This window comes from Lycium ferocissimum, chromosome 4 (assembly GCF_029784015.1).
Source record: "Lycium ferocissimum isolate CSIRO_LF1 chromosome 4, AGI_CSIRO_Lferr_CH_V1, whole genome shotgun sequence".
In the NCBI taxonomy this organism is placed as follows: domain Eukaryota; kingdom Viridiplantae; phylum Streptophyta; class Magnoliopsida; order Solanales; family Solanaceae; genus Lycium; species Lycium ferocissimum.
The window spans coordinates 23,706,420-23,730,762 of record NC_081345.1 but is presented as its reverse complement, the minus strand read 5'-3'; the positions used below and the strand labels follow the sequence as shown (position 1 = coordinate 23,730,762).

At 35.0% G+C, this 24,343-nt stretch overlaps 1 protein-coding gene across 1 annotated transcript; it reads right to left on the bottom strand.

The window, feature by feature from the left end:
* Positions 1-9,502: 9,502 nt before the first annotated feature.
* Positions 9,503-12,890, bottom strand: LOC132053852 (serine/threonine-protein phosphatase 7 long form homolog). Its single transcript, XM_059445948.1, has 5 exons — positions 12,095-12,890; positions 11,037-11,441; positions 10,503-10,631; positions 10,106-10,425; positions 9,503-9,524 (listed from the first exon to the last, which is right to left on the bottom strand). The coding sequence occupies exons 1-5, from the start codon at positions 12,881-12,883 to the stop codon at positions 9,503-9,505; spliced, it is 1,665 nt and encodes a 554-aa protein (XP_059301931.1). The 5' UTR covers positions 12,884-12,890.
* Positions 12,891-24,343: the final 11,453 nt, after the last annotated feature.

Genomic DNA, 24,343 nt, shown 5'->3' with positions numbered 1-24,343 from the left:
CTAAAAAAAATGAATCAGTCTAATGGATCAAGAACCATCTATTTTGTGTATCAAGATTTTGGGTTCTACTTCAATTTTCACAATCTTTTGTAAAAATCTGAATTTTGTATAGAATATGGGTGTGAATGAATATAATGCGTGTGTGTGACAAAATAGGGGAAGTGGGAAAATTGTGTGGAAGTGGAAATTATTTGTGTGGATAATAATATGGGAGGAGGAATAATGGGACAAAGAATTTTGGAAATCAGTGGTGGGTTTGAGATGGTTCCAATTTGGGACATCATTGTTTGTGTTTTGTGTTTTTTTTCCCAGCTTTGATTTGATGTTTTCAGTGATGTGTGATGTGTGATGTGTGATGTAGGTAAATCGGAGTAATGGATTTTGAAATCATAGTTTCTTCTTCTTCTTCTTTTTTTTTATTTCAATTTATTTTTCCTCAAGTCCTTTTCTTTTAGAGATAATACATAAATATCCCCCATGAAGTTGTCATGAATTTTTGGTTACGCATTGAAACTTTGTGAACGACCTAATACCTTCTGATATTGTCTAAACTTATATCTAATACCATATTGAGCAAAATTACCAAACGAGCACTTGAAAGTTTTATGGTGCGTAAAAAAAAGGGCAAAAAAAATGTGTAAGGAAAAATTAAGGATGTAAAAATTTTATGAAAAATCTGCGGAAAGTGATCCGATAGAGATTGAGGCAATCTAATCCAATGATTATAGAGGAATTTGGTGAGGATGTGGAGATGGAGGGAGAATTAGAGGAAGTCGGCGTTTAATTTTTGGGCAAGAATGGAGGAGAGACAGCTAATGAAGTTGGAGAGGAAATCGAGATAGAAAGGAGATACATCTTTTCTCTTCACTTGCTATAGAATTTCTCTAACGAAATCTAGAAATCTTTTATTTATATTTTGCTTCTCACGCGTTCTTAATTAGGCAAATACACTTCTTATATGATTAATGCCATGTGGCCCTATAAGGTCCACTTTGGACAGTACGGAGCGATGCTTTATTACTTGCAAAGTTTAAGTGTATAACTGAGAATTTGCGATAAATTTAGGTGTAAGATGGAGTAGCCTCCAAGAAAGGCTTATGGGCCATTGGGCTGAACTACATAGGTGGGCACATTTGGTAGAGGCCAACAATGGGCTAGCCCAATATAACATTGGATTTCTATTTGAATCAACTCAATTAAATTTAAATAAAAAAAAAAAAATTATAATAGCGCATGTATTTATTTGGACCATTAAATGTAGGATAAAAGCCATTCAAATCCAACAAAATTTAATTGCCTACATCGCCTCCTAAATAAAGTTAAAGTAGCATATCTATTTCTGACGGCAAACAATGAAATCAAAAACTAAAAGGAGAAGGGAAACAAGGAAATAAAAGAAGATAGATAATATTAAGTGGTATAAAAGATCTAATTAGGGGTGTACAAAGTAAACCGACAAACCACACCAAACCGATAAACCGAGTCAAACCGAGAAAAAAACCCGACTAGTGGTTTGGTTTGACTTGGTTTGTTTTGAGAAAAAAAACCCGATCATAATTGGTTTGGTTTGGTTTTAACTAAAAAAAGTCAAACCGAACCAAACCAACCCGACATTACATGTATTCAATTTTTAAAATATTTTATACATAAAAATATTTATTTGTAATGGAATTTATAAATATTTCTTTTATTTTTTCGTAGTTTTTTTATCTATTATCATATTATTCAAGCTTGAACTTAGAATTTTGAATGTCAATAAGTTTTATATCCTATCGATATTTGTAACTCAAATAAAGTTCAAACCAAAACCACCAACACTAACGCTAACAAAAGAAATTCAATTTACCACTAGGAATGACAATAATGTTGGATATCTATTCTTTAGTTTTGTATAATTAGTTTAGAGAGTGAAAATATATAACTTAAGTTTTTTTTTTCTTTTTCATGTAACTAATACTTATTAGCCGTGCTTATTTTAGCATGACTTAGTATTTTTAGATTATGGTCATTTTCTTTATGGCTTGTTAATTAGCAATATTTATTTTAACCGATTTTATTAGTTTTTGTTGAATATTTTAATACAATGTTATCACTCTTCTCACATTTTGTGTTATTTTCTTAAGAAACACCTTAATTATATAGTTGTATCTTACTAGGACAGAAATATTTGAAGTAAAAGTTATATGTGTATCAAGACTATTCCGAAAAAAAAAACCCGAAAAATCCGAGAAAACCGAATAACCCGAGAAAACCCGAGGTTGAAAAACCCGAATTTTATTGGTTTGGTTTGGTGTATAAATTTAAAAACACGACGCAATTGATTTGGTTTGGTGTTTAAAAAATCCGAACCAACCCGGTCCATGTACACCCCTAGATCTAATTATGATAATGGACCACCTATTAAACAAAGTCAATTAACCTTTTATTAAATTTAGACCCAAATATAATCAAGAGTTAAAGGATTACCCCCAAAGTAATACATACTTGTAAGCAACCTTTTGAAGTATCCAAGCAAGCAAGAGGCAAACATATGTCTCCCAATGTTAAATGTCATCCAAAAGTGCGAACAAGACTGTCAACTTAAAGCTATGTACGCCAAGCCTATCAAGTATAAACCAAAAAATATAGTAATAAGACTAGTCTAAAAGTCTGTTTGGCCAAGCGGCGAAAAATTACTTATTTTGAGAAGTGTTTTTTTTTTTAAAGGATTTCTGGGAAGAAGAAAGGTTTTTCTAACGTTTTGGTGGTGAAAACTGAATTAAGTAATTAAAAGGATATTCAGTACAATTTTAAATTTTTAAATGATATGATCATTGACGAGCGCAAAACCCAGTATAAATTAAGCGCTTCGCTAGTCAAAGATAATATAGTTTAAGATTGTCTCTACAGAGATTGGTACAAATAATTACTCAAACGGAACCTTGCTCAGTATTATTCAGGGAATAAAAACTTGAATTTGTTGTGGTTATAAACCACGATTATCGACTACAATGAAACTAAAGACAATTGACAACAAAAGCAAAGGTTACGATTAATATGAGAAATAAGGGTAGTAGACAAGACAGATGCGAGATTTTAGCAATTAGGTTCGATTCGTTTTATCATTCTCCTCTAAATTTTCTCTCGAATTTAATAAGTAATTAGTTTACTCAAAAATCGAATAAACATCTTCCGATTATTTATATAGATTTCACAAATTAAACTAATGCAAGCCCTGAGAATATTCAAAAATCATGGATAGTAATAGATCTTTAGATGACTTCTCACGAATATCGTCAACTTATAACCCAAGATAAATTATTCAAGAGTCTCTTCCGATTACTCAATAAATCATTCAATCATGAGCTAAATTAGATTTACATTAAGATAATTCATAAAACACTTTCTCTTCCAATTAAAGCATCCAAAAATATCTCAATAATCAAATAAAACTACTATCCAAACTACTATCCATGAGTTCAAGACTGATGAAAAGCCTGTGAACATATGCAAGAAAACATTAAGGGTTTGGTCTCAAGGAAAACGTCTCTCGAATATTTTCCTCTTTTGGTTCAACCAATAATTTGAGAAGTTCTTTCGATTACTTAGAAGAATCACCAATTAAAACCAAACAAAATAATGTAAAGATATTCACCAAACTATTCTTCTTTCGATTAGATAAAATAATAAATAAATTTGCAATTAAATTCAAAATCCTATTAAAGAATTCAAGCAATAAAATAAGAATCGAAACTAAAAACGTCAATCAATACATCATGTCTGTCAAAACCCTATAAGAAAACTACTCCATAATAGAATAAAAGAACATAGAAGAAATAGAAGTAGAAAACATTACAATTGACGATTGATCCAAACTTCCGTATTGAGTCGAATCGTGATGGAAAGTAATGAATTCGGCCGTCAAATTCTCTTCTACGTGCCTCCAATGCCTTCTAAGTCAAAAGTCCCTTCAAAATCGCATTTTTCATGTATTTATAGAATACCTCGAAAGTGCCCGGACCAAAATATACCTTAAAAAATCGGAAAATAAAAAAAAGGCCGAAATTCGCCTACGCCCAGTGGGTCGCGGCAGGGTAAAACTTCTGCAATTTATTTTGAATTCGTTGGTTGCAAGGTATTTCAGGTACTGAGCAACAATTTCAATGTTGCTTCTATTTTATCGCATTTTTGACCAAAATAAGCTATTATTTAAACCAATTCACCAAAATAATACATTTTTAATTTTTTTTTACAGAACTAGCATAAACGTATTCCTGAGTAACGTATTAGGCATTATTTTATTCAAAAATTCTGACGGGAAAAATAGCTGGTGGTTAACGGTGTTAAAAGCTAATTCGTAACTGTGAGTAACGTATTATGCCTAATACGTTACTGTCAGATAACGACTTTAGAGAATCCATATACGAGCAATCCTTCTCCGTAATCTGACATTGATTGATGTTAAAGTCGTAACTCGGAGTTACGATTTTAGGATAAAACGTAAATCGACGCGGATTACGTTTCTACCCAAACTAGGCACGGCAATCGAATCTTGCAGAGAATCCTGCAAATTGGGAATCCTTCTGACTGATTTGACTATAAAACGTGATCAATAGTTACGTTTTAATTGTAAAACGTGACACACAATAACGACACACTGCTAAAGTCCCTCTTCCTCATACGTTTTGAACAAACCACGATCATTATAAAATATAGTGTATGAAACGAATGTTCAAACACATTCCAACAATTTTCAAAGAAAGCTTCTACTTGTGTGGCCTATTGTTGGAACAACATTAAAAAATTCAACGGTATGAGTTAATTAAGTCAAATATGTTGTAATATGTTAAAATAATACTATAGTTTTAATTTATTTTTCTGTTATATTAATAATAATAAGTGTCTTATTTTCGCGTGTAGGAGTAAAGATGGCCAATTTTGAACATAATGTGATGGTTGCTTTGTATTGGGGTGGCGAAATAATTATCGAAATGAACGGATTCGGTATACCGAAGGTGCCAAAATGATTGTTAGCATGTTTATTTCAACGAACTATCTTTGAATTGGTTGAACTATTGCATGAGAAGATGGGGACAAATAGTGAAAATATTCAAATTGATATTTCTGGAAAATATCCATGCTCATTTCAAGGTAACAATACAAGGTTCATTGAGTTTAAAATTGAGAATGACCAGTCCTTGCTACAATTTTTCGCCATACCGCAAAAATTTGCGGATAAGATCGATATAAATATTTTGGAGATTTATGTAAAGACCAAACCAGGAAATCAAAATAATGTATTTCAAATGAGTGGTCAGCATAGTTATCACATGAATTTGTTGGCTCAAAATTATGGATTTGCTATGGCCGGTCGGCCTCGTTTTTTGCGTAACCGATTATTCAACCATCATTCCAAAGAATTACCGATGCACGACAATCCAAATTTCTATAATCAATCTCACACCAATGTGTCATCATATAGTGCGACACATGGTTTCCGTCAATCATTTGGTGCAGGTCCTAGCACGCATGGTCATCGATCATTTGATGAAGGCTCAAGTAGTCAAAGACGTACTAGTAGTAGCCACGGAGAATATGAGGCTGTGTAAGCAAAAAAATTAGATTTTTTTCGATAGCTTGGGTTTATATATTTTCAACAAATAAATTAGTCAAATTATATGTACTCCCCAGAAGATATTTGTACCGCCAATTGTTGCACTTTTACATGTTTTTAATTGTTGCTTCAATTATTTAGTGCTAGAATAGGTTTATTAGAAACCTCAAAATTGTTGCATTTTTTAACTTTTAAATGTGCTCGTACTCGTATAAATTTTCTCACTAAGAGAAAAAAACTTGCTTATATATCCTACAATCTTACTACAATTTATTAATATGGTTTCTTCCTTTTCTCCACAGAGAAGCTGAGGCCAGCGTTGATATGTATAATGATGCAAATGCTGAAATTAGCTCTGAAAATTCAGAGGATGACGACCCTTCGGGAGAGGATGAAGAGAGTGAAAGAGAAAGTGAACCTGATGAATATATCGATGATAGTGGAGATTTACTTCAAAATAATATTGGTGTAAATCCTCATAATCAATTTGGTCATGGTGTGTCCGAAATTCCATGTCATGATATACCCTACTTTACGACATTGGAGAACGAGGAAGATATTTTCATTTCTACACGAGAATCTGAGATGGGATGTTGTTCAGCTTGGTCCGAGGATGCCAACAAAGACTTGGAAAAGAATATGTATTTTAGCAAAGAAAGCAAAATTGAAACGGGCCGTGACGATTTGGAGTTTGCGCAAAAATAAAGAGTTTGAGGTGATAACGTCAAACAAAAGTCTATGGGTTGTGAGATGCAAGTTTTATAATTTATTAGGTTGTCTATGGTTTCTTCGAGGTCGGAAGGTTGGAAATAACCTTTGGAAGATAGGAAAGTATGTTGATAATCATAGATGTGAGACTGAAGGGCTTACGACAGGTCATGTCAACCTAGATACCAATTTGATTGCATCCTTATTTCTAAACCAAATTCGAAAAAATCCCAAGTTGTTAGTAGTAGATGTCATGGCTAGGGTTCACGAGAAATTTGGTCATCAAGTGACATACAGGAAAGCGTGGCTTGGACGTCAACGCGCATTTGAATTGGTGTATGGTGACTTTAAAAATTCATTTAGTGAGCTTCCTAAATTTTTTGCAGCTTTTCAGCACTTTAATCATGGAACAATTGTGGAATGGAAACACGAAGAGTCTACGAGTTCACCAGAGGTAAAAACTTTCAAGTTTGTATTTTGGGCTTTCAAGCCATGCATTGATGGATTCCAAACGTGTCGGCCTGTTATTTCAGTAGATGGAACTCATATGTATGGCAAATATGACATCAAATTATTAATTGCTGTTGGAATTGACGGAAATGATAACATTCTTCCTCTAGCATTTGCTATTGTTGACAGGGAGTCGAAAGAGGCATGGAAATGATTTTTTAGGAATTTGAGCGCACATGTGATAAAGGATAGAGAAGATATATGTGTGATCTCTGATAGGGCAAAAGGAATTTTGGCTAGTTTATCGGAGTTGCGGCGGTATCAAGAGCCTCGGGCCTTCCATCGATTTTGCCTAAGGCATCTTAAGAGCAATTTTCAATCTCGATATCCAAACAAGGACCTCGATGATGTGGAGGGCAGCTTCAGCCCATCAAATAAGGAAGTTTGAAGCCTTGATGTGGGAAATTAAGGAAGAAAATGTTGAAGCATATCAATACCTCATGGAAATTCCCCTGGACAAATGGACAGTTAGCCATGATGATGGAAAAAGATGGGGAGTGTTGACAACAAATCTTTCAGAGTCGTTCAACGGAGTTCTGAAGAAAGCACGAGGCTTGCCTGTCACTGCTATGGTTAAACTGTCATTGGGGCAAACTGTTGAACGGTATACTCGTAGGTCTCAAGTAGCGCAGCAACTTCTGGAGCAAAATGAACTATGGACGGGGAGGTTCAAAATGAAGTGGGAAAAGAACTATGAAAGTTCAAAAAGGCACTTTGTTTATGATTGGAATATACCCACAGGGGTATATGAGGTTAGATCTATGCAGGTTGATGGTACTGGTGGTAATCCTCACCGTGTTTCACTGAATGAAAAAAAATGTGATTGTGGAAAATGGCCTAATTTGCAGTTTCCATGTTCACATGTCATGAAGGTTACTGAAAGAATGGGCGGATTGGCTAGAAATTTTGTCAGCGAGCATTTCACAATAGAGAATTATGCTACAACGTATTCTGGGTCATTCTCGCCAGTTGGGCACGAGGCGTATTGGCCATCTCCAAGTTTTAGAATGACAAGTAATGAACTCTATCGTCGTCCCAATCGACCAAGGACAACTAGAATTCCTAATGAGATGGATCGTGGTCCTGCAGTATATGGGCGAGCTTGCGGGTTGTGTAGGCAAACTGGACATGATAGGCGTCAATGTCCAACCCGTAGTCAAACTTAGTGTTAGTCGAGTTTGTCAAGTTATTATATTAGTTCATTAGTAATCAGTTAATCAGTTAATCTAATAGGGGGAGTGAGTAGATTCATTTCTCCTCCACCAATGAGCTAATCTAATAAATAATTAACTTTCAGTAGAAGGAGCCCAAACAATAAGCATTCAAGGATATCTGGCTAACTCCTGCATTTTCATATTTTCTTTTGTTATTTCCTCTATCAGTGATGCTTTCCTTTCCAAAATACTCAACTCCTCTTGAACCTGAAAATCACCACGTATCAATGTATTAAGTTTTCCTAATACTAATAACCGAGACAATACAATATAAGAAACGATATGAGAATGGACGGGCATAACTAAACATAACTAAAAGTCTCAGCTCCGGCGGACTTTTAGTTAAACACAACTAAAAGTCTGCCGGACCGGCATAACTAAACATAACTAAAAGTTCGCCTCCGGCGGACTTTTAGTTATGTTTAACTAAAAATCTTATAACTAAACATAACTAAACGTCATTTCCTCCGGCGGACTTTTAGTTAAACACAACTAAAAGTATGCCGATCCGGCATAACTAAATATAACTAAAAGTCCGCCTCCAAAGATATTCGACTTTGCATTTCTAAGAAAGTATGCCTCGGATCGAGCTTGCATTTTAATCTTCTTATGCGGATATTATTCCAACTCACATGCTTAATCTCGGTTTACAAATTAACAACAATTAACATAAGTATGAATTCACTTGAGACAAGCAACCCAAGCGATATGTCCAACTTAACGGAATATAGAGTACTAGATTTTTTCGAATCCGAGCTATTAAATTTAAAGTAACCATAAAACTTTGCGTCCATGACAAATGAGTTTGTGGTAATTAAGTTATATCCCAAAGAAATTAACAAATCAATATTCTGCATTCGTGTGGATCCTCGTATATATATTCAAAACCTAACAATAAATTGTTCGAATTAAGCGAATAGTAGTTAGTATCTCACGTTAATGACAATGGGTTCGTGCCTCGTGGTGTTTAACAATTAACATACTGCTATACAATGCAACCCATAATTAGTTTGGAATGACAAATACATATATATGCTTCAAGGCAAAGTCGCCCATAAGGCATAAGTATGCCCCCATCGGCATAAGTTTGATAATTCGTTAACAAATTTATGCCGATGGGGGCATACTTTTAATGGGCAAACTTGTATGCTGGACCCGGCATAACTTTGTGAAGGAATTATCAAAGTTATGCCGGACCCGGCATACTTATGCCGGACCCGGCATACTTAACATAATCAATGTTAAGAAATTTAACTAATACAAATCAGATTAAAAAGTATGAATATTCTCCTGTAGTGGATGGGAATTTGCACCATAGCTGAATACAAAAAGCAAAAAAAGACTAATACACCATAGCCATTTTTTTCCAAAAACAACACCAAGAAACAGCAAAAAAAAAAAAAAAAAAAATTCTGTCCCAGATGTTAATGTCGATCATGACTTGCTAGCAAAAACCAAATACAATCATGACTTCCAATTAAAACTTCTTTGCACCATAGCTGAATACAAAAAGCAAAAAAAGACTAATACACCATAGCTGTTTCTTTTCCAGCTTCAAAACAACACCGATTCATGATTGAAGGTTAATGTCGATCATGACTTGCTAGCAAAAACCAAATACAATCATGACTTCCAATTAAAACTTCTTTGCACCATAGCTGAATACAAAAAGCAAAAAAAGACTAATACACCATAGCCGTTTTTCTTTTCCAAAACTTCAAAACAACACCAAAGAAAGCAACAAAAAAAAAAAAAAAAAAAATTCATTCCTACTAAACTAGATCAGCGAGATTATGTGCCTTCATCTTACTTACGAGCCAAACTATTAGTGATGCATTCATTTCTTTTTGCTTCTACCTTGCTGCTTTTTACTTCTCTCGCGTTTTTTAATCCTACCATGCCGATCAAGAAAGTGACTCCCGGCCGCACAACGCTTACGAATAATTTTACGCTTCGCTCATTGATGGTTCACCATCCACTTCATCGTTGGAATCATCCAACTCATTACCTTGTATCTCAATATCGAGTCCCGCCCATCATCTTTATTAGTGGCCTCGGGGATATCGATGGATATTTGCACAAAGATGAGTTGAAAACAGGACCATTCTCAACAAATATGTTCTCAAAAGACGAAAGACTTGGATCTCTTGAATATTGTGGAGTTTGTGGCGTCATGTATGGCACAATCTGAGTAGTTGTTGGTTGATATGTCATACCTGATGCCTGAGTGAATTCGTGAGTGTCGCCCCTTGAAGTGGAACCAATATTACAATTTGTTGTTGCTGGATCATCTTCCGGATGCTTGGGCATCTTCCTGATGCATTTCATCCATTTCAATAGACACTTGACCTCTCTTAATAGCACGTTCCCTCCTACCAAAGAACACCACCTTTTCCTCGCCTACGAACAGAGGGACGTGTATGGTCAGCATGTACCCCATCTTTTTTATAATCGGCTTGCAAATGAATTCTATCAGCCTCGTGCACATATGTCAAGCACTTTTCACCTTCACTCCGCACCATTGCACGAAACATATAAAATTCCTCAAATAATGGCTGATCACCGAGTGATTTTGCTTTATCAACCACTGAATGAATATAACGCACCTGTGTGAAACCACATCAAAATCAAGCATCTTTAGAATAGTAAAGTAATACTCTTCCCGTATGCATTTTCATGGAACCAAACAAGACTTTTTAACACAAATTTGCTTGAGAATTATGGGCGAGCATGCATCATAGTTTCAAAAAGGAGAAAGAGGTGGTTAGTATATCACAAGTTGTAATATACCATCTATCAAATAGTTCACACGAAACTAAACTTAAGAACCACTAGATTAATTTATACATGATCAGTTATTTGGTAGGATCTTTTAACCGAAACAACAAAGACAAAGGAAGTTATTAATATCTTGCAACTAGTGTAGAACCGATTATCGATGCGCAGTTTTCACATTGTATATACAAGAAACATGTAGGAATGTTGAACCAAAATAAATATGCACCACTTACCATTGCTTCATAAGCCGTTGCATTAGGCACATAACCTTGTTGCCGCTGAGGACGCGAAGTAGGATTACCAATAACAAGACGAGTAATGCGTCTAAACCAAACAAGGTAGGGGTCATCGTACCGAAGTGGTTCATGATTGACCGGTGCATTAATAACGTATCGAAGTCGTTGGTGCCAAAATGGCAACCATTGTGCATGCTCCAATTCCCAATTTGTATTTGGCCTTCCCCGACGATCGTGGTTAAAATGTGTGGGATCAAATGGAAACGGAGTTAGTGGTATCTCCTGTATCATTCCAAATTGCCTCATAACTCGATCAGGCAAGTGAACCTCGACAACATCCCAACAAAATATTGTGACTCTAGCACGCCATATATTTCGTCCAACACGACAATAATCGGAAGGCTCTCAATTAATTCATCGAAATATGGTTCCCAAATAAACTAAATGAAACAAATAAATCGAATGAGTCCTTACAATTACAATATACATGAAAATTAAAACAAAACTAATACAACATTGTACCCGATCCTCCGTCATGGAATCAAGTGCATCCCTAAAACTTTCAACACATATTGGGTAGTTTTGGTCCAACTAAAATGTGCAAACCATCTAGTAGCGCGTGGACCCCTAGGTAAACCAAAGATTCGCGTCCCTTTGTTTTAATATCTGGGGCCTGAGGATAGTAATTCTCTCCCATGCCCAAACCTGAAGAAAAAACACTAATTTCAGCATCATTTAATGCAACCGCCGTAGTAAACTAAAACAATCAACATCATTTTTTTTCATTATAGCAAAAAGGAAATAAAAAATCTTATCGTTTAGCTACAAAGAAAATAAAGAGAACTATATGTATACTCTGGGAGGAGCATTCCATGTAAGAAGGTTAGAAAAATCTAATTAGAAGAAAGAGAACTATACGTTTAGGAATTGAACAAGTTTTTTTTATAAATACAGTTAATACTTTTATTAATATTTTTAGGTATACCTGTAGTAGTGGTAGGAATCCCGCTATCTCATGTTGCTCAGCCTGTGAGGCCTTACAAAGATAGTGATACAAGCACGCTAGGTCGCACTACCCCAATGTAAGATCCTATTGTGTTGACGTCCTCGAGCATAGGTAAGTACATAAGCTTCAAATTACTTCCAGATGTATCCGCCATCATCATACCAGCAATCATCCAAAACATATAACATCTAGCCTTCTGATTGACCATATCTTGTGTTGCCGTGTCAAGTAATTTTGGATGACGTAGCATGTGTTGATTAAGTACAGATACCTTGAGGCTATTTTTTTTAAAGTCTCCAGGAAGTGGGCTAAAACCTAATAATCTTTGACAAATGTCTTTCCAATCCTCTGTGCTCCTCGCCAACTCATTCCCAAGTACTGGATCACCATTCACGGGTAAGCCATACAACACCTCTACGTCTTGCAAGGTGATTGTCGCTTCTCCCGTCCTAAAGTGGAACGTATGAGTTTCAGGACGCCATCTTTCAACTAATGAAGTAATCAAACTACGATCAATAGTAGGTCGATGAGATCTATAAACACCGTACAATCCCGATAGTCTAATCACTTCCAAGACTCGTGTATCAATTGGATGTTCCTTTACGAAGTCCCAAAAATTTCCATCACATCTCCTTGTATTCAAAATCACATTATCCTTTCCATCCCATATATCCCGTGACCTATGGGTGAGTTGTTCATTCAATACGGACGAGTCGAGTGGACCCGGATCCATCTGATATGCATTATTTTCCGCCATAAAACAAAAATACCTACACAAGTGAATATTTTCTATGAAACTTCTATGCTTTTTTTGCCTAAAAAATGTGAACATCAACATCTTCTTAAGAAAGTGAAAAAACAGAGGAAAAAACTCCGTAGCTTCCCAAACGAAAAAACACAGAAACAAGAATACTACATTTTTTTGAAGATAAAGGGGGAAATTCGTCATACCATTATCTTCTAATCCAGAAATTGAAAGTTTGAAACGTAATCCAGAATTCTTCCACTATACTAGTGTGTGAAAAAACACATACCTTAATCACAGTATCCTGTTCCAAGCTTCTTGATCGATTTTTGCAAGCAAAATCGCACAAAATACTGAGCTTTGAAAGTTTCACATTTAAAACTTGCGGCAAAAAATCAATAAACGTCACAATCTATATCATCGGAACAAAATCAATTTGTAGAGATAGATAAAATAATATATGGATCGAGTAAATTTTGTTGTTCCCTTGGTGATAGTGATGCTAGGGTTTTATTTTGAAGAGGGGTTTTAGGTTGAAAAGGAAAATTTGTTGAATGAGCTCCTCAGTTGTATATCTATTCACATTTATTAGAAAACATTGAACGACGTCGTTATTTTAAATGAAGAGATAACTAATAGTCGTGGCCTTGGGATACATAATAGGCATAAATCGTTACTGTCAGTAACGACTTTTATTTTAACGCCGTCCAATTATTAGCTGTTTTTTCCGTCAGAATTTTTGAATAAAATAATGCTAATACGTTCTTTCGGGAATACGTTTATGCTAGTTCTGTAAAAAAAATTAAAAACGTATTATTTTGGTGAATTGGGTTAAATAATAGCTTATTTTGGTCAAAAATTCTATTTTATCTTGTCAGGCATTTGATAACACGTAGACAAATATATTGTCGCCCTTGAAATTATCCACTTCATCCAATCATTGCTTCATCATTTGTTTTCCACGTACATAACATCTCCAATTACCTCCTTTTCTGCAAATTCCTCCAATTTGCTTCTTCACATAGGCATTATCATGTCCTTATTCTTTTTCGGCGGAATGGCCTGTGAGACCTTCATACTTATCTAGATTTAACATTCCGATGTCTGTACTTCACGGGGTTTCATCCAGACCCATCTAATTGTTAAAATACATTATTTTAAACCCCTCTGACCGTTGACTGAACCCATGTGACAACTTGATGATTGAGTTGTAGAAATGAATGTATTTCACGCATTTAACGAGCGTGAAAGTAGATAATTAAACAAAATATAACTAAACAAAAAAAAAAAATTGCCCCATAGTCCTTACCCCTTTCTCGTTGTCCCCCGCCAACCCCCATGGTCCTCCACCGTCTCCGTCACCGGTTGCAAACGGCTGCACCGTCCTCTTTTCTTCACTATGAATCCCAAATTGAAACGCCCATAGGAGGCCGTGAGAGCTCACCCATTTCTCCTTTGATCCATTTTTCGTACAAATTATGCAATATTTGTTGATAAAATAATTCTTATATCTCAAAAATAAGTTAAACATATCACTTATTGTTTATTAGCCATTATTTTGGTACAAACTCCTTAAAACCATAACAGATTATTTGCTAGTCTTTGTACTCAAATTGTTCAAATTAAATATGGTCATTGAATGGTTATCATTGTCTTGTCCATTCCATACAATGGTATTTGACCATTGAATTGCATTAATCCTTGCAATTAATCTTATTATTAACGTTGGGAGCTTCTTCATCTATTCTAATGAGATTGTGGTTCATCTATATAAATTCTACTCTTTTTCTTTTGGGAGTGACACAGATTAAGAGAATAAATAAAAATTACATCTTCCTCTTATATTCTAAATTGTCGGGTTTTACACTACTACTTATATCTTTGTTAGATTCTGACTCCTAGTTTTGTATTAGAAGAAACTTTGTTGAATCGCAGGATACTGCTATCTTTTGGATGAAATATCGTAAGGACTGATGTCTTAATTGATACGCCTCAAACTATGAGATTGTTCAAAAATTCCTTATAATGTTCGTGATCGAGTATTTTCCGTAAGATTTCCAGCAATATTCACCCAAACCCATTGCTCAAATTGCATATACTTATAGCTTTTAGGTATATATACTTACAGATGTGATTTATGTGATGTGTATCAGAATAAAGAAAAAGAATTGTTAGTTTTTCTTTGTCGTGCATGTTCGATTGTGGCTATAATTCTTTTCAATGTTCTCTTTTTGAGAATTTACAAAATGATGATGGAGGAAGATTAAATGGTGGTGAAGATGGACTTTTCTGGTAGTTCTATTGGAGAATTGGCGGCGGAGCTGGCTTTGTCGGCGTTGGTTTTTTTTTTTATTGAAGATGGGTCTTGTTTTTAAGAAAAAAGAAAAAGTTAATTGACGTGTCATTGAAAGTTTGAGGTGGACACTGATGTGCCATCCATGTCAGCGCGTTTGAAGATCACTTGCGCTCTGGGGTGCTTATAATACTAGTTTTGAATAGGTTGGGGGGTTACAAACATTGGAATGTCAAATGTGGATAAGTAAGAGGGTCTTCCAGGCGCCATTCCGCCTTCTTTTTCTTCATTTATCTTTTCCTCTTTTGGAAGTTCAACACTTTTCATCCAATTTTATTTTAATCTTTTTATCTTCAAATGCTTGTTTACTCGGGAACAAGTCCTACAAAACACACGTAATAAGTATAAAATACTACATTATAGCTCAAACGCGATTAAAATGTAGTCAATAAAGGTGTGAAATATAGCTAAAAATTCATGTTTCGGGCCTATCATCAATCATACATTTTAACATGACATCCAAGCAAATATAAATTTTGAGTTCGAATTCACGTCAAATACAATAAAAAAGAAATTTTGCATCTGAGGCTCATAATAAAGAACCAAATACTCACATAAGAGGGTTTGTTAATTAAAGACATAATAAACAATACCCAAGTACTAAACTAGATACTTAGACATGAATTTGTTTAAGTTAAGACGGTCAGACCTCTATACAAATGCATCATTATTAATAATATTTCACTATAAAAGCTGATATTTTTCAGAATTAAATTTTTATGTTATATTTTATCTCTCTATAACAATGTCTTATCTATAACAACGACAACTATCTTTATAACAATACCTCATTTTAATACTACCCCACCACTATCTTTTTCTTTTTGGGTAACAGAACAACTTCTTTTTATGGAACTAAAATCTCTAAAATTACCAATAATAAATCTAGATTTTAAAACTTTAATACACCACTTATGATAAAAAATATTATGTGACTACAAACTTCCACCATTAATAAATTTCATTCCCTTGATAATCTTGTATAAAATGGCTAGTGACGAAGTGCTAGCATTTTAATTTGTATAATGTGTTAGCTCTTTTTGTCAGTGTGGCTTAACCGCTACTTAATAAACAATTAGTAGAAATATGAACCAGAGAGCATATTATTTTTATTTGCTTTTTGGTTCAGCGTATTCATTAGCTATGAAGATGGGTTTATTTGGTGAGTATGTGTAGTTTTGCCTTTTTGTTAGTTTTCGACGTTAATCGTGGATGAGGAACTTGGTCTCCCTATATAATTTTGGGAAATTTTTTTTTTTATGGGCTATCTTTTGAAATTGAACTAGTCCGAAAGTTATTTTCTTTGCCATTTATTTCCAGTCCCTCTCTTGCACCATCAACAACTCCTCCTTGGATAGGTTCACAAACTTCGTGTGGGGAAAATCATTTTCATTTTCCATCTCATGGAAAATCCTTTTCGCTCCACTTAGCCTTATCCCCCTCTAGGGGTATTTTAGTGATAGGTTCTATAGGAACTGGACGATCCTATTTGGTCAAATACCTAGCGACAAACTCCTATGTTTCTTTCATTACGGTATTTCTGAACAAGTTCCTGGATAGCAAGCCTAAAGGTTTTCTTCTTGATGAGATCAATATTGATGGTAGTGACGATATTGATGATAGTGACAATCTTGATGCTAGTGACAATATCGATCGTGACCTTGATACAGAGCTGGAACGGCTAACTATGATGAATGGGCTAACTATGGATATGATAACAGAAATAGACCGATTTTATATCACCCTTCAATTCGAATTAGCAAAAGCAATGTCTCCTTGCATAATATGGATTCCAAACATTCATGATCTGGATGTGAATGAGTCGAATGACTTACCCCTCGATCTATTAGTAAACCATCTCTCCAGGGATTGTGAAAGTGTATTCCACCGCTCCCCTTTCCTGTAACGTAGTTACTACTTGGGCCACAGAAGATGCTTTTTGCCCAATAGCTACATAAACACATATTACATTTTGACCTTGTTGATAGAGAATCGTATCTGTGGCTACTCTTGTTTTTTCTTTTGCATGGTCCGTTCGTCCCCAATAATCAATTCTCGGCGACCACGTCCTATAGGGATCATCGAATCAATAACAATAAGCCCGGTTTGAAGAGGCTCGTATACGGAACGGCGCGAAATAATACCGCATGGCGATTCAATTAATCGAAATTCGGAAAGTGAAATTTCACCTCTACCATCAATAGTTTTAGCCGGGGCATTTACAACACGACCCAAATAAGCCTCGCTCATGGGTATACGAGCAATTCTTCCCGTTGCTTTTACCGAACTTCCTTCTTGTATCAACAAACCATCGCCCATTAATACAACACCAACATTATTTGATTCCAAATTCAGAGCAATGCCTATTGTACCCTCTGCAAATTCTACTAATTCACCTGCATTACTTCATCAAGACCGTGAATACGAGCAATGCCATTACCTACTTGAAGTACGGTATCGGTATTTACAATCTTTACTTCTCTATTATATTGTTCAATACGTTCACGGATAATATTACTAATTTCGTCAGCTCGAATGGTTACCATGATTCTTTCTTTATTCTTTTTTGAAAGAAAAAATAATACCTATAGTAGAAAGACTAATCAGTTATTTCTTTCATTGTTCCTAACATGCCAATATTGGCACTAATGGTACGTAAATGTATCATGCCGCCAAAGCCCAATACTTTTATGAGAAGAAATTAAATAAAGTACTCCACATACAAAGTATGGAAAGGTGTCTATAACTTCTCCCCCGAGGGCCTACCCCCCACCTAGAGTATCTAGGTGGGGAAGTAAAATCAATCCTTGTTCATACATAGGCTTCTGCCGGTACGAAATGGGCCACTTCAAATAGGTTCATTGCTCCGGCTCAGAATACGATTAATCCAGCATGGGCTACATGAGCCCCTAGTAGTTTACCGGATAAATTGATAAGTCGGGCATTCCCGCCCCACCAAACAAAACCGGTGGTTTCTTGTCACGACCAGCTAAGGCTAAAGTTCCATTAAAGAGCGTTTCCACGTGGTAGAACCTCCTCAGGGAATATAAGGTTTGGGCTCTAGAAGGGCTTGGGGTTGCTCATATTTTATAAGAGATACTTACTTATAAATCGGATCATATTAGAGCTCGCCGGGAAGTACTTGGTACTACGATCATTGGGGGAACAATACCTAATCCCGAAGATGCTCCAGAATCTTTTCGATTGCTCGTTCGAGAACTACGATCTTTAGCTGCGAACTCGAATCATTTCCTTGTATACGAGAAGAACTTCCCGGATTAATAAGAAGGAATTTTAATCGGAATGAATAATAAATTTTCTTCTATGATCGATCGATATAAACATCAACATCTCCGAATTGGATCAGTTTCTCCTCAACAAATAAGTGCTTGGGCCACTAAAATCCTGCCTAATTGAGAGATAGTTGGAGAGGTAACAAAACCCTATACTTTTCATTACAAAACTAATAAACCGGAAAAAGATGGATTATTTTATGAAAGAATTTTTGGTCCTATAAAAAGCGGAATTTGTGCTTGTGGAAATTATCGAGTAATCGAAGATGAAAAAGAAGACCCGGGAGTTTCGGGTTTAATACCGATATTTTTGCAACAAATCCAATAAATCTTAGTGTAGTGCTTGGTGTATTGATTTTTTTTTGGAAAGGAAGTGTGTGCGAGTTGTTTATTTCAAGAATAGGAAATTTGGACAACCAACCACCGTACCCTTTTCCGTTATAAGTAGGAAAGAGAGGTGCATGATCTCGCGAATTACTTCGTATAAATTCGAAAAATTATACGTAAGAACCATAGCATATCGCGATTTGTTGGTAAATCGATTTTGATTCTCTATTAACCAATAATGTGGAACTATTAACATGGTTAAAACAAATTGTTTGAAGTCTAGACGTAGCATGGTACTCTTTCTACCACTATGTTAATATAGATGTGGTTTCAAAATAAATATTTTATCGATATAGGATATTTATATTGATAAAATGATTTGAACCGCTTATTGTAAATTGTAAAAACAGGGATTTTACCCCCTTTATCTAATGCTGAATCGACGACCTATTCTAGAAGAAAAGCTTTTTGTATTTGAAAAAAAAAAAAAAAAACTTTGCTGACAATTACATATTTTTGATTTTGTCAGAAGAGTCTTCCGAATATTTTGGTCTTACATTCGTTTCAATATCTTTTTGGAATATGAACAAAGAAGAGAAGATAGACTCATTACATTCATAAAAAAAGATATGAGAATTTACCTTAAGTAATTAAGTAATTGAAAGAGGTGAATAGCGTCCCAATAGAGATATGTAAAAATCAGGTCCGATTACGCGTATTCCTAATCCTAAATGGAATGTAACGATGTAGGGATCCATATGCAAACATAGTATCTATTTAGATAGGCCCGAATGACCCCTTCTCATAATGAGAATGTATAAAACCCTATTCCGGCCTGGTCCGGTATGGAATGAACTTATAATCGTGGAATCGACTCGATCATCAGATTTAAGGCTTGTTGGAAAACCTGTTGTCAGACTTGATTAATCGCCCTTTGCTGTTCAAACTGAATAGTTGTTTGAACAACGAGTTACATTTACGTACCATTAGTGTCAATATTAGCATGTTGGGAACAATGATAGAAATAACTAATTAGTCTTTCTACTGTAGGTATTATTTTTTCTTTCAAAAAAGAATAAAGAATGAATCATGGTAACCATTCGAGCTGACGAAATTAGTAATATTATCCGTAAACGTATTGAACAATATAATAGAGAATTAAAGATTGTAAATACGCACCGTACTTCAAGTAGGCGATGGAATTGCTCATATTCACGGTCTTGATGAAGTAATGGCGGGTGAATTAGTAGAATTTGCGAGAGGGTACAATAGGCATTGCTCGAATTTGGAATCAAATAATGTTGGTGTTGTATTACATGGGCGATGGTTTGTTGATACAAGAAGGAAGTTCGTAAAAGCAACGGGAAGAATTGCTCGTATACCGAGCGAGGCTTATTTGGGTCGTGGTTGTAAATGCCCCGGCTAAACCTATTGATGGTAGAGGTGAAATTTCGCCTTCGAATTTCGATTAATTGAATCTGCCGCCCCGGGTATTATTTCGCGTCGTTCCGTATATGAGTCTCTTCAAACTGGGCTTATTTCTATTGATTCGATGATCCCTATAGGACGTGGTCAACAAGAATTAATTATTGGGGACAGACAGACCGGTAAAACAGCAGTAGCCACAGATACGATTCTCAATCAATTCGATCAGGCACTCGCCATCTATTTTCATTGTTCAAATCTTTGACAACACGAAAAAACATTGTTCAACTCTTTGACAACATGAAAATCAAAAGCTCGCCCTCCCTCTCTATCTATCCAAGGGATGGAAGGGCGGAGTAGGCCTTTGGTGTCCCCTCCACCAAGAATTGGAGCCTCACAATTACTAGCCAATATGCTTTTCTCTCATGCCTTTCTTCATTCAAAGGTTCGATATTAAATGTCCTAGGCGTAGAGGAACCACACCAATCCATCCCGAACTTGGTGGTTAAACTCTACTGCGATGACGATACTGTAGGGGAGGTCCTGCGGAAAAATAGCTCGACGCCAAGATGATAAAAAGCTTAACACCTCTCATTCTTATTACTTTTTCAATAAGAAAACGAAAAAAAAAAATGAAAAATCAAAAGGTCGTTTTATTCAAAACTCCAATTGTGACATACCTTCTCTCCCACTTGACACCTCAAAACGCACCCTTCTTATAGAGATAAATGCGCTTTCATATCTTCTTAACCCGAAATGGCTGCATTCTCTAACATCAACCACAAATGAATTCCCCCAACTGAAAACTAAACATGTGCTTCTTTAACTTTCCCTTTTTGTCTCCTTTTCCACACTGTTTCTTCCCTATACTTGCACCAAAAATACACACATCACGTCATAAACTCTTCAACCTATCCTACTGTGTTTGGCATTTTTTTTTTCACCTTCTTTAAAGGTTGTCCTCTGCGTTTGCCATTTTTTTTTTTTTTAACTTCTTAGAGGTTGTCCTCTGTGATTGCAGTTAGCAGCTAATTATATATATATATATATATATATATATATATATATATATATATATATATATATATTTTGGACATGCAATTTGGATATTCTTAAGTTATATTTTCTCGTATAAACATAAAAACCCCACAAGTTGTGAAAACTATCAAAATATTCCCAATTCTTATGCAATCGTACCAAATGAGCAATTCATAATTCATAACAAAATTAATACGCTACTAGAAGACCTTTCTAAAAAACACAATACCAATTGATCAAACTTTAGTTCAATAAAAACGAAAGTTTAACATGAATAGTAATGAGGTTGGTGAATAAAGGTTGGTGGAAGTTAATGAGGTTGGTAAATGGTCGGTGAGAGTAATTGTTAAAGATATCTACCAACTTATGGGTCTTTTTTTTACAAAATATAAACTTATGGATCAAATTTTTTATTTAAAATTTTTGAAACCATGGTTTGAAACCCCAAATCATGCCCAAATGAAATGCATGTCCAAACGCTGATTTCATCTCATGGTTTCAAATTATGATTTCAAACCGCATGTCCAAATGCCTACTGAGTAATGTAGGTGTCAAGTAATTGCACAATAATTGTATGCCTGACTTAAGCCTAGAGAATCTATCCTTCTTAAGCTGCCGTGGTTGACTGCAGGCTTTAGCTACTGTAATCGTGATGTCTTTTCATCAGATTGTGGGTCTCTTTATTAGCTCTTATTTGTGGTGCATAATTTTCTGAAATGTAGATCGTGGTTATGATCGATTCGAGAGAATTGAAGGAATAGTCTGGATTAATGAAGCGATATAGAATTTCAATTTATCACAATTCATTAACAATTCTAATTCTAATATTATTAAATAGTGATTGTAAATAAAGTTAATATTCCTTTGTTTTCATTTTCAATTGATTAGTAAATATAGGGATTTAGTAGCTCAGTTGGTTGGCTACATGAACTCTCACCTTGTTGGTGAGGGTTTGAATCCCCACATTGTAATCCCTTTCCCTATTTCCCCTATTTCCCCTTTCCTTACTCTCTATGTAATGAAAACAATTAAAAAAAAAAAATTGTCATGGCAAACATATTGGAGTGATAATGCCAATTTGCCATTTTTTTATGGGGAGCTGATAATGACAAAAATAAGTATCATTGGAGTGCTTGGAGCAATCTCTGTAATACCAAGAAGGAAGGAGGGATTGGAATTAAAAGACTTGAAGATATCAGTGATGGTTTTGCTTATAAAAGGTGGTGGAATCTGAGGACCCAAAAGTCCTTATGGTCTTATTTTGTCATGGCAAAATACTAGAGTCCACCCTGTTGCCAAGTCCATTAATGCCCCTCAATCCAATACTTGGAGAAAGCTTATGCAAATCAAACTCAAGGCAGAGAAGCATATTAAATGGTGTCACACCCCTTTTTTTCACCCCCCGCTTAAAAGGATTTAAAAAGAGAGTTTTTCCAATTGAACTGACATTTTGAAAAGGGATTATTTTATTTATTCAGAGTCGCCACTTGGAATTGAGTTTTGGTGTTCCAAGTCACCTTATTGAATCCCTAACCAAAAGAAAATGACTCTATTTTTATTGGTCTGCGGAAACAAAAGTCCGAGTAAGGAATTTTGTTGACCGAGGGGAAGGTGTGAGGCACCCCTCGAATCCCGTGGTTCTAGCACGGTCGCTTTATCAACTTATATTTGGCTTAAATTATTTTTTAGGATACATTATGTTTATGAACTTAAGAATGCTTATTTTCCGCCATCTTTGATTTATTCTAAACATATTCAAAACTCATCTTATGCATTATCAATATGAATTATCACAATTAATGAACCAAAGAAACAAATTCTAACTTGGAAGAGCCATTTAACATTCGGCCGAATAATTCTACTATATCATAACAAAGGTTCCTACTTGTCCGATTCTAACTTAAACCTAGACTAATTAAATGAATATAACCGAGTGACCTATCATCAAATGACCAAATTTAATTAAATGAAATGGGGTAGTATTTAACTCAAGGAACAAAATAATTAAAACATGAAGCTACACTGTCCTATGATAAACCAACACTCATTGAGGTTGTATACTATTAACGAACATATTAAATTGGAGATAAGCATTCTTCTTTTCTTGCTTAAGTAAAACCCCTAAAATTTATATTAAAAAAGTGCATTGCAGCCATCCAACGCAATTAATTTAATAGTACCTTGATCTGAGCCATGAGTTTAAATAAACTTTGAAATAAAAGCAGATCAAAGAAAATAAAAATAAAAATCAAGTAAACAATGATAAATTGATAAAATCGCCAATATGCAAGACGATGAAGAAACTGTAGTAAAACCTCATGAGAGCAAACTGACTATTCCAAATGTGAGCCGCCATATTTCTATATGCAATGGTAATATCCAAGCATTTCATAACAAAAGAAACTATAAACAACTTCAAAAAAATGGAATAGCAAAAACTTATTTCAAATACCCAAAGGAGGACATAACAGCTAAATAGTTTAAAAATTGATCTTATATAATTGTGACATTACACTATACAATGAAGATTGAGAGTTACCTTTTGCGTAGATTAATTCGCAACAGAAAAATGGCTACAATCTACTGATTTTCAAAGTTAACAAAAGCTAATTTTCAGGTCCACGAACTCGAAACCGCGAACAAAACCTCTAACTCCAACTTAGCTTTCAAACCAAACCTTTTCGAAATTGATATTTTTCCTCTCAATATTTTGCTTTTTTTTTTTTTTTTTTTTTTTCTTATGCTCTCCGTGTTTCTTTTGTTTTCTACTCTCTGTTTACTGTTTTTTTTTTTTTTTTGGTTACTATCGTGTGTGTTCTTCTTTTTTTATGTGTGTATGTTTATATGGATATCTGTGTGTGTTGTGTTTGTAACAAAGTGCAATTGTGCACCATGAAAAATGGGATGTGAGGGAGTAGGGAGTACTAAGGGATAATGTTTGGGGTGAAAGATTTTAGGAGTTAGGGAGGTGTGAGGTTAGTTTGGTGAGAGTTTTAAGGGTGAGGGATTATAAGGGAATTAGTGATAATGAGGGGGTAACGTTGGGTTTGGTAGGGGCAAATTAGGTTGCTGATTAGAGTAGTTTAAGTTAGTAATTTTCTTATCTCTTAGTAAATT

What these genes read in the sequence shown, in the direction of transcription:
- LOC132053852 (XM_059445948.1), bottom strand. Translation starts at nt 12,883, where the DNA reads ATGTTGATGTTCACATTTTTTAGGCAAAAAAAGCATAGAAGTTTCATA. An exon ending in CAACGGCTTATGAAGCAATG is followed by an intron (nt 10,632 to 11,036) that starts GTAAGTGGTGCA and finishes GGTTTCACACAG; the next exon opens with GTGCGTTATATTCATTCAGT. An exon ending in CCTGTTTTCAACTCATCTTT is followed by an intron (nt 9,525 to 10,105) that starts GTGCAAATATCC and finishes TTTTGTATTCAG; the next exon opens with CTATGGTGCAAAGAAGTTTT.